Source organism: Calidris pugnax, unplaced genomic scaffold, assembly GCF_001431845.1.
Source record: "Calidris pugnax isolate Ruff unplaced genomic scaffold, ASM143184v1 scaffold304, whole genome shotgun sequence".
Lineage (NCBI taxonomy): Eukaryota > Metazoa > Chordata > Aves > Charadriiformes > Scolopacidae > Calidris > Calidris pugnax.
Window position 1 is genome coordinate 352,358 of NW_015091068.1, and position 11,264 is coordinate 363,621.

Below are 11,264 nucleotides of genomic sequence, written 5' to 3' on the forward strand. Positions count from 1 at the left end.
AACTGAAATAAAGAGAAATAAATGAGCTTTGGCTAGAAGCAGCTTATTTTCAGCATTCCTCTTGTCATTGATATCTGATGAGGATTGGTCCATAAAGCAAAATAAGCATCTACCTCCTCTCCATCATTTTCTTGAACTCCACTCTCATCAGGAAGCCCCTGCACATGGCCTGTGTGCGGGTGATGAGCTGTGCCAGCTTCTCATCTCTCATCTCCTCCAGGAGTCCCAGCAGCCCAGCTTTGAAGAACACCTTGAGAAAGGGAATGTTGCAGCACATCACTGTCAGGTAGAGCAAAGCACAGGCACTGAGTGAGTGAGTCATGGAAGGTTTTTACCTTGGTGTGACCAAATTTGTACTGGGTGTGGTCCACATCGATGGATCCAAGGAGCTTCTCAGAAGCCTTCTTGCTGTCAATGAACTGTCCTTCTGGGATGGCACTGGCATTAAGCACCTTGTACCTGTGGGAGCAAGTAGAATACAAAGAAGGTCAGATTCATGAAAGCTCAATCAAACCTTTACCAACTGACACCATTGTTAAGACTTTTTAAAGGGGAATCAAGAGTGGGAGAGAGGTGAGCATGTCTGAACTCTTTTCCATTGTTTAGAAATCACATTTTCATGGATAAATATGTTTTTAGGAAAAACCTTGGACTTTCCTTAGTCCTTCTTTATACATAATGGGTAATGGGTACTGACTTCCATGGGTATGAAAGTCAGCTGTTGTATTTCACATGCCCTTATCTCCAAATGAGAATTTTATGTGTAAGAGCAAAGTGGAGATGAGAAGCAATTCTTCAACTACAATAGTGGCAGCACATACTATCTGAGGTTTTTCCATCTGGTATAGAACAAGCAGTAAGATCTTTTAATTTTATTTGATTTTCCAACAAGTTAGTCTAGAATATCTTTCAGTTTCTTTATTCACATTTCTATGTTGATGGCTGCAAGTCATCTTACTTTGCTATCCTGAAGTTAACTAAGTTAACTAGTTAACTAAGTCTAAGCCAGTCAACATTTCTAGATAAGTGAAAAAATGCTTTATCCCATAGCAGAATGTGAATCAAGGCCTGGAATAAATAATTACCCTTTGAAAATGCCTGTTCTTCTAGTCAGCTGTAGAAAGAAACGGGATGACTGACTTGGACAATTGACTTTTCTATGCCTAAAGGTAGGTACAATGAACCGCTCCCATAACTTCCACAGTAGATAAAGCAATTAGGAAATACAAATTATTCAACATTGGTGGATACGGTAGAGGCTGGATGACATGGTATCTGACCTCTGTTTAAAGTCTGCATAGAGTATTCTGCTGGGAAATCCTTTCCTGCAAATCCTAATCCCTTCCAGCACGCCATTACACCGCAGCTGATGCAACACCAGCTCATGTTCCATGGCACCTAATAAATAAAATAATGAATTGGTACTTCATTGTACTGCACAGAGCAAGAGACATTCATCACATCTTTGAACTTTAACAACTTACCAGGTGTTTTTGTTTCATTTGGAATTAAGCATCGCACAAAATGGGGATGTGTGCTTCTCAGATTGCTCATCAGTTTGTTTAAATTTTCCTTAAGAGCAAGAACAAAGACTTGGGTTTAAAAACATCATTTATACAATCTCAGTATTAGACGGAGTAAAACCACTGTAATAAAACCCTGATCAGTTGTTTTTTTTAACAGAACTTTCAGGCAGTTCTGAAAGATTCCTTCCAAGGATTCAATTAGAATCCTTCTTTATTAGGAAGCACGTGCTTTTGGCCTTTCTGAACATAATGATTTTGTATAGTAGACCAAACTCAAACTTTTCTGAAGTGAATTTTATGTACTTTTTTCATAATTCAGTAATATTTATAATTATTATTCTACAGTACCCGGAAGAGAGCCGAGACAGTCTGGAAAGAAGAACCCTTCTTCTTCGCGCCCTTCTTGCCACCGCCACCACTCTCTAAACAACAATATTTTTTAAAAAAGAAATGAACAACAAAAGCAGACCATTAGAATCTGAAGAACTTTGTGGGTTCATCTTAAGAAAATAGCAAATGTAATAATATGATCAAAATTTGTAAAAGTATAGTGTTTAAAGTTACAATGGTAAGAGTTGAGTTTTTCAGGTGATAGCTGAATGAAATCCAATGACTTCAAGCTGAAATTAAGAAAATGAAGCAGCAAATAAAACGTAACATTTTGCATAGTAAGATATTCAAGGAATTAAATAAACTGCCCCATATTGCAGAAAACTCTTTTGTCAGCTAGCCTGCATTAATGTTGTAGTACTGCTGTCTGGTCTTAAAACCTGCAGACATATTAAGGTCTTCAGGGAAATGTAATATCCTTTACTATTTTCAATGACTCAGTTCCAAAAAGTAGATGGGGTTTTGGGTTTTCAGTTTCTGAAATGTAAATATAATTGTAAAATATTATTGCAAGATTTTTTTTCCCCTGTAAATTATAGTAGAACTGATTTCAAAGAAATCACCTGCTTCTGCCCCACCAACAGAGGCAAAGAGTAAGGCCAGTGTCTTCAGTGATGATTTCTGGTACAGCCCCACAACAGTTTCGTTCAGGGGGTCCTTGTTCTTCTCCAGCCAGCCGGTGATGTTGTAGTCCACCGTGCCAGCATAGTGCACCAGGGAGAAGTGGGCCTCAACCTTGCCTTTGCCAGGTTTGGGCTTCTGGAAGTTGTTGGACTTGCCCAGATGCTGATCATAGAGCTTGTTCTTGAAAGAGGTGTCAGTTGCCTTGGGGAACATGCACTCCTCTTCCAGGATGGAGAAGATACCCATGGGCTGCAAGAAATAGCAGCTTGTGAAGAAAGAAAGTGTAGAAGCAAGAAGCAAAGAGAATGTATATGAGAGAGGACTGGATGATAAAAACTATACAAAACAACCCTCTTCAGAATGTGTAATCTTATGTTTTCCCAGAGAAGGCATTTTGTTAGTGGGTATGCCATCATTTACATGATAACAAGCTCACCCTTAAGTTTCAGAGTTGGGATGTAATAAAGATCTAGCACATAGAAATTCACTATGTGAGTGTTAGTTAAAGATAGAACCAAAATGAATTAAACTAGTAGCATTCAGATGTAAGGAAGAGTTTACACTTCCTAAATGTTTTTTCTTAGGTACAAGAAAATTTCTTTAAACATATTAAAATCGTAATTGCTCAGTGTATTTACTCACTCAGCACGCATTAAAAAAATACACGCATTTGGTACGAACTCCAGAACACTGATTGGGACTAAAATTTTCCCCCCATATGAATCATATACACTATGCAACAGACTTCCATAGTCATTGACGTAACCAACAAACAAAAGTGTACATGAAATGTTTGGAACCCAGAAAAAAATATGCTATTTGCTGCATTAAGCATGAGTGGTCTAATTTGAGCATAAAAGATTCATTTTCTGTTTTACATTTGGAAAACTATTTAGTGTATAGGGCCCAAGAACCTTCTCAATGAGCTCAATGCAGGCAGCCAGGTCCATTCCAAAGTCAATGAACTCCCATTCAATTCCTTCCTTCTTGTACTCCTCCTGCTCCAGCACGAACATGTGGTGGTTGAAGAACTGTTGCAGTTTCTCATTGGTGAAGTTGATGCACAGCTGCTCCAGGCTGTTGAACTGCAGAATGCAAAGAGATTTACTTACTTGTAAAGCTCAGTTCCAGGAACACTTTCCATCTTCCAATAGGTTTTATTTTCAATCCATTAAGCTCTCCATGGTTGGTATCCTGAGTTTCTAGTCATGGGACTGGTCAGGCCCTGGCACTGTCTCAACATATTTCTGAGCTCTCAAAAAAATTGCAGAGCTTAGTCCAAGTCCAGCTTTTCCTCAGCTTGAATTTTTCTACACTGCCAGTCTATTCCCAAGCATTCAGAGGGATTTTGGCTTCAGCAGTAACAAAATTTTCCTTCATGACAGCATAATTTAACTTCCTCAAAATCTCTCTCTGCTATTATCTATCAGTTGTTCAAAATTTTCATATAAATTTTCAATTTTCATTTCTGCATGAGACAAGAGACATCTATAAAAACCTTCAAACCTTATGGCATAATACATACTATGAGCACCAAAAGAGTACTATTCCTACAGGATTGTCAGGACTATACAATAAATTAAAAAAATCCATAATTCAAAACAAAAAAAAAAAACCCAAAATTATTCCAGTTTCTTAATGCCTCTTCCAGGAAACTTGTATGAAGATCCTCCTCTTACGTCAAAGATCTCAAAGCCAGCAATGTCCAGGACACCAATGAAGTACTGTCTGGGCTGCTTTGTATCCAGTTGTTGGTTGATACGAACAACCATCCACAAGAACATCTTCTCAAAGACAGATTTTGCCAGAGCACCCACTGAATTGTATACCTAAAGAAAGTAAAAGAAAAGTTGCCATCCAGGGCAAAAGAGGAAGTTCAAACTTTTAAATTAATGTCATTTGTTTTCTGTCATCACTTGTTTCTTACCTGCTGCACAGTTTGACCCTTGGTCACATATTCATTCCCAACCTTGACACGTGGGTAGCAGAGGGCCTTAAGCAGATCTGCTGAGTTCAGACCCATCAAGTAGGCAGCCTTATCAGCAACTAAGGAAACAGGTGTACAGCAGGATTGAGTATTAGCTCTCCAGTAAGTATATCTTGCAGTAATTCAAAATAATTTCTGCAGAAACCATGTATGCTTTAAGTCACATACTTTAAAATATTGTAATTTTTCTTGATATACTGATTTCCCCATTTAATTTAGATGATTTGTAGATGCAAATATTCTTCCAAATATATTTACAGTGAACATGAGAATTTTGAAACAATTGACTAGACAGACAAAAGGGCAAAGGGCCATGAAAATAGCAGGTCAAACAAGTCACAGTTTCTGAATAAACTGGAAAAGGAAACTGGTTGATAATGAAATGCACTGTACTGAAAATTTTAGTCAATGAAACTCTACTGTCATTAGAGAGAGAAATAAATTAGTAAAGTATTGTGCCAAAAGTATGAATAGGATACCTAACTTTCATAATGGGAACACATTCTCCCTAAGGATAAATATCACACACATAGGTCTTTTAAATTCTCATTTTCTCTGAATCTAGACTATTAAATACAGGAACTTGAGCACTGGATATACTCTGTCATCACTTTCCATTTTGCTGCCTGTCTTTTCTCACAGCAAAGATAATATCAAGAACCAGTATTATTTACAGTGTCCTTTAATGTGAGAAGGCCAAACCTCATTATAGAATATATGTATATACAGACACTAATTTTGAGCATTTCTATTTTATATTATTTACAACTATATAATTAATGTACATTTATCACTTGAAAGAGTAAGGGAAGAAGCAAGAACGAAATTATAGCTGCCCTATACTTATTAGTTCAAACTAATCTGCATCTTCCACCGAGCTGTGTTCTTCCAGCAAAGTCCTCTGCTTAGGACATGCTTATGTTCTACAACACTAGCATCTGGGGAAACGCACAGGCCAAGTCAATGATTGTGGCCCCGAGTTACTGCCTGTATTAGTGAGTGTTCTGGTGTATACTGTGCTCTGGTGTATGTCATGCCAGTACCTTCTGTGCCGTCTGGCTCTGCCTGCTCCTCACGTTGCTTCTGCTTAAACTTCAGGTTGCCATAGTGCATGACAGCCCCCGTCAGCTTGTAAATGGCTGTTTTCTCATCAGGAGTGAAGCCCAGGATGTCAATGGCACTCTAACAAAAGAATCATTAGAATGAGTACCGTGCCTGCTAAAGGTGAGAGTCCGCCTAAGAAAACTTCTGTGCATTACTTACGTCGGTGGCCATCAGCTCTTCCTGGTCATTAATGCTGGGAACTGTGATCTCACCTTGACTCACGTACAGATAGTCATACGGGTTGGTGGTGATCAGCAACATCTCTGAAAAGAAGGACAAAACAACACACAGATCAAATGCAAATGGCACATCAAGGAATTAAACGCTTTGTTTAATTCAAACTCTTTGACCTTTGTCTGGAGAAGTTAGTGATCTTTCCTACCAATTAGCTCTGGCTTCTTGTTGGACATGATCTGATAAAATATGTGGTAGCTTCTTTCTGCCTTGAGCTGGAAAGTGACTCTGGACTTCTCCAACAGATCTGCCAAGGGCAGTAAGACAGAGTTAGTGCAAGAGCTGGGGCAGGCTGGAAGGAAAGGGGTCAGGCCAGAAGAGTCACTTACATGTTTCAATGTCAGCAGAAGCCAGTTTGCCTGTGGCACCGAAATGGATTCTGATGAATTTGCCCTGGAAGAAGCAGAAAAGTCAGCATAGATCTAGTTTACCAATTCTGACAGCAAGAATATTCGAGGCAGTGTGTTGATCAGAAAAAAGTAATTTTGCCCTAGGCAGCAACTTACAAAGCGTGAGGAGTTGTCGTTCCTCACGGTCTTGGCATTCCCAAAGGCCTCCAGCAGTGGGTTGGCGCTGATGATTTGATCCTCAAGTGTCCCCTAAAACAGAAATCTTATTGTCATGATATAGCTCAATAAACCTGTCAATTGCAGGTTCCTACCCCTGGGACCTCACCTGCATTTTGCCTGTTGGCTGCTGCTCTTCCTTCTTCTTATCCCCACTGGCTGCAATTGTTGCAAAGTACTGGATGACACGCTTTGTGTTCACAGTCTTCCCGGCACCGGATTCTCCGCTGTCCAACCAAAGAGAGAAGCAGAGAGCGTGTGGTCAGGCAGGAGGTCCCCTGGCACCGGGCAGCCCCACAGAGACCCGAGCAGGGGGTGTACATACGTGATCAGGATCGACTGGTTCTCGCGATCTGTGAGAAGAGGCAGAATGAAAGATAGTGTTAGTAGTTTCCCTGAGTAGTTTCCCCTAAGTTTCACGTGAAATTCATCAAATTCTCAGCTCTCTGGAGTTTTTAGTTGGCTTGTCCCATGCTCCAGTGAGATCCATTGGGCTTTTTGGTTTAGATTTCTGTGAGGGAGGTCAAGGACTCACCAGTCAGCATGAACTGATAGGCGTTGTCAGAGATGGAGAAGATGTGTGGAGGGGCCTCCTGGCGCTTCTTGCCTCGGTAGGCCAACACCACCTCCGGGTTGTACACCGGCAGCCACTTGTAGGGGTTGACAGTGACGCAGAAGAGACCCGAGTAGGTCTGTGAGGAAGGCAGACAGCACGTTGGCTTCCACTTAGCCACTTCCAGAGCAGTTCCTCCCAGGTAGCCAAGGGAAGAGTGCTGCTGGTACTTACGTAGATCATCCAGGCTGCATAACGCTCTTTGAGGTTGTACAGCACAGCGGGTTCATGGAGATGTGTCATCATGGCCATGTCCTCGATTTTATCATACTTGGGAGGGTTCATGGAGAAGATTTGATCATCCTTCACAGTAAGAGTCTGCCAAAGATAATAATTACGTATTTGCCATCTATAATTCTACAGCAGGATTAAATTTTATTCTCAAGCCTTGAATTTTTTTTCACTCACTTCTCCACCTTCTGTCTTGACAGTGACCTTCCCCGATTCCTTGCTCTGGATTGTGCTTTTCACATAGGATTCCTTAGGATGTGCCACAAAGACGGATGACTTGGCATCAAAAGGCTTGTTCTGGGCCTCGATTCTCTCCTTTTCTGACTTTCGGAGGTAAGGAGCAGCCTCCCCAAAGATGGCCATCTCGGAGTCTGTTGACATGGCTGCAGTTTTTTAGCAGTAATGCTAAGTACCTGTGAGGGTATAAAATACAATAGAACAGCGTATGATAGAAGAAACACTCCTACAGCACAGTGGATTAGATGGTGCTCTGCTGTATGTATCGACTGGTTAAACTGACTCTTTCTTTCATTCTGTTAATTCAGAACTCTGTTCTATAATTTTCTTTCCTTAATTTCTGTTTTATGTAGTCAGGTCTTTAGGCTTACTGGATGACCACAGTTACACAGGAATGGTTTTTTTTTTTGGAGGGGTGTTATTTTTTTTTTCCTTCTTTGTTGAATTAGCAGTATCACAGATCCTTTCCGAGGTTCCAAAGACTGCACTCACTAGATATTCCCAGTTTTGGAATTGTGAAATCCCTCGTGTCGCTTTTGTTTAGTACCTTTCAGACTATGAGATCTGTCTACAATAAAAGACTGGAAGAGGCACTCTGGATATGTAGAGAGCTAATATTATTAGTACTTCTCATTAAAGACATTCCCTTGGGATAAAATAGCCCAAGTTGTCAAATATTTCTATTATTATCCAGACCTGTTAATAAAGCCGACATTCTCCACTTCGATCCTTTTCATAACAGAAACTGAGTAATCATGCATTCATGTGCTACTATTTTAACAAAATGTATCATTAACCCTGTTTATTATTGCCAAACAATTGACTGAAAAGTGTTATGCAATTGTGAAGCTGGAATTCACATATATTGTTCCAAAATTTATACTGTTGCAGATGTGTCCTTTTTTTTTTTTTAGCCTAATTTTATCTAGGTTGATCACCTACAATTTGGATTTTTAGTAGCTTTTCTGAATAAATTCAGCAGTTTTTATGTCTATCATTACTTTCAGCCATGGCAGACCTCTAGGTGAAAATCAAATAATCAGTTAACTTGAGTTAACTGATCAGTTAACTTTTCCTTGAGAAACAGTTTCATTTCAATTACAGGAAAGATATTCTGAACATAGAACATTTTTCAAACTCTTTTCTGAACCCTTTACTATTTAGCAACCTCATTATTGCAGTATTGCCAGTGTAATAGAAGTAATATTTTAATAATTGTCACAGTATTTTTGTACATTATAAAACTTATTCCACTCAGTATTCCGCTGCGTACATTTGAAAAAAAATTGCTTTGCCTTCTTAGCCAGCAAAGGCATACTTTTGGACACAACTTAGTGTTGTCAACTCAAATGCATGAGTACAATCTCCTGACTGATAGTTTTGTTTCTAACTATGTGATTTTTCACTTCATTATAGTGTTATTAATAACAAGAGACCATTTCACAAAATAATTACATGAGATTGTAAAATGGACCCAGTCTTTCACCAGCAGTTTTATTATTTCCTATAACATCTCACATTTTCTTACAATATTCCTAACAGGAATAATACTAGCATATTATATATATAACCATGTATCATGTTAGTATATACTAATATACTATATATATAGTATATATTATTATATACTACATATAATATACTTATTCAAAGCATGCTAGTTATATTTTTCACACATGATATCTTGTTGACATTCTATAATTTTGAGGAATATATTCCAGTGACAATATTTGACAAAATTAATATAAATTATTGTAAAAAGTGAATATGAAGAGTTAATTTTCCTGATGCAAATATTTAAAACTTTGAATTTAGTTGCTGTTCCATGTTTCTTTTTCTACTTATCTAAATAGGTGTCATTCAGTCTTAATTTTCCTGTGATTATTAATATTTGCTTATATAATTATATCACAATTGTGCAATACTTTCATAGGCACAAGAAAGCTTAAAAGACAGCTCAGACTGAAGGGTTTTCTTTTAGAACTTTGATATTTTGATACACAACATTCTAACCCAGTTGCTCAAGCCTCCCTGTGAAAAAAGAAAATATTAACATTATTTAAATGAGTATGTCTTTTCTGATTTCTTCCCAGCTAGTGTCAGTGACTCTTAAGGGCTGAGGTAAATGAAAAAGAAAAAAAAAAACAAAACCAAAAGAAGATAATTGTTTACTTCAAGAACATATTTAATTTATGGACAAGTAATAGGAAACTACTTCCTGATGTTTGCTTGTTTGTTTTTTTTCTTAAGACAGTTTCTCCTGAGCCTAGGATCTAATGTGAATGTAAATGTAGTGTAATGTAATCTAATGTAATGTAATCTAATGTAAACCACTCTCTATAGAATAATCCTGTGGAGAATATAGGCAACGGAGCAGTGATCAGTACTTTCAAGACCACTGTCTTTAAGACTCTTGTGACAAAGATATCAGCAATCCATTCCAATTCTCATACTGTATTTATACAATGGACGTAAATATAAGGAACACAGGGATTGCCCGCATACATGCATAGAAGTTCTACCTTAGAGCATCTGTTTATGTCCCTAAAGAGTGGACAAATCAAGATCTTACCTTTTGTGAGACAAGATTAATTGCTTGCAGACTAGAAGCTGGTCAGTACTGTAAAACAGAATTAGCAACTTCCTTCTTACTGCTGCACAGAATTCCAGAGAAAATTTATAGACAGAAAACATATGGGAGCCTTGAAAACAGACTGAAAATCCCAGCTGACACTGACAGTCCCCCATTGAATGAATGTGAGTGTCTGTAGGAATGCACTGGTGCTTGTGGAATGAGGGGCCAGTTTCCCTTCATCCCCCACCTCCCCAGTCCAAAGTCCCTGACGCTCTTACCTTGGAGATATCTGAGGAAGGACAAGACACACTGATCACAGAGAACTTTTATAGGTTCTGATCTGCATATGTAGCCACCACCTCCTCTTTCTTAGGTCAGAACATTTTTGGCAATCTTAACTCCTAGCAGAATTGCCATTCATATTAGAAGTGAACAGATATAATTAGACATAACAGGTCTATGAATCCAACTCCTATAAATAATTTGACAAGAGAGCCCGAGAAGTAGAGAAAGCAGGAGGGTGTGCTAAAGGAGATGCAAGGGGTTACATTGGTACTGTAATCCATTGGATGCTGACCAAAGCAGAGAAAGTGAAAAGTAAGAGCCAGTGTATCATAATAGGAAACATAAAGGGATGGAGAGGTGAAGGTGCAGGCTCCTGCCTGCTGCAGATGTTCTGAGTCTGCAGTGTGGAAAAACAGGAGGAGTCCTACTGGCATGCAGGGTCATTGTTAGAGGAAGAAAATCCCAATGCAAGAGGAAAAATCTGAATAGGAACAGAAGTTGCAGGAAAGAGAATCAAGGAATGATATGAATGACCAAGTAGTAAAATGGACGAAAGCGAAGGCAAGAGAAGGGGGGAAGGATGAGTCTGAAGGCAATGATAACGAAGGATATGGGATTAAGGAAGAGGAAGTCAACAGGGGTGTGATTCCAAGGGGATAACATCAAGTCGCCATGGACAGAAGGACCCATAAAGGGAAAACAAGATAAGTCTAGAGTTGAAGACAGAAGCCTCTAAGACTGAAGTGACTAAGTTAGATCCCAGAGGAAAAGCATAGAAATCTGAATCTTGTTTCTGGGTCTGAAGGGCTTCAAAGATCACATGATCAGGACTATGGAACTACTGTACTGAACTTAAGACATGTATTCCACTGGAAGCAGGAGAAATGGGGGC

At 38.9% G+C, this 11,264-nt stretch overlaps 1 protein-coding gene across 3 annotated transcripts in view; it reads right to left on the reverse strand.

Annotated features, from left to right (window-relative positions):
• Window positions 1-10,855, reverse strand: part of LOC106896760 (myosin-3) — a 28,909-nt gene extending 18,054 nt beyond the window's left edge. For 2 of the 3 annotated variants that reach the window (XM_014956978.1, XM_014956980.1), the window contains exons 1-19: window positions 7,453-7,656; window positions 7,219-7,362; window positions 6,967-7,123; window positions 6,757-6,784; window positions 6,541-6,658; window positions 6,372-6,464; window positions 6,195-6,258; window positions 6,014-6,112; window positions 5,791-5,894; window positions 5,571-5,709; window positions 4,468-4,586; window positions 4,220-4,369; window positions 3,455-3,625; window positions 2,480-2,789; window positions 1,875-1,948; window positions 1,485-1,572; window positions 1,281-1,398; window positions 336-459; window positions 114-250 (exon numbers count right to left, since the gene is read on the reverse strand). In XM_014956978.1, coding sequence (XP_014812464.1) covers window positions 114-250; window positions 336-459; window positions 1,281-1,398; window positions 1,485-1,572; window positions 1,875-1,948; window positions 2,480-2,789; window positions 3,455-3,625; window positions 4,220-4,369; window positions 4,468-4,586; window positions 5,571-5,709; window positions 5,791-5,894; window positions 6,014-6,112; window positions 6,195-6,258; window positions 6,372-6,464; window positions 6,541-6,658; window positions 6,757-6,784; window positions 6,967-7,123; window positions 7,219-7,362; window positions 7,453-7,656 — 2,441 coding nt within the window. Of the gene's footprint in view, window positions 1-113; window positions 251-335; window positions 460-1,280; window positions 1,399-1,484; window positions 1,573-1,874; window positions 1,949-2,479; window positions 2,790-3,454; window positions 3,626-4,219; window positions 4,370-4,467; window positions 4,587-5,570; window positions 5,710-5,790; window positions 5,895-6,013; window positions 6,113-6,194; window positions 6,259-6,371; window positions 6,465-6,540; window positions 6,659-6,756; window positions 6,785-6,966; window positions 7,124-7,218; window positions 7,363-7,452; window positions 7,689-10,084 lie in introns of those variants that run through there. The other variant, XM_014956979.1, reaches the window with a different exon arrangement.
• Window positions 10,856-11,264: the final 409 nt, after the last annotated feature.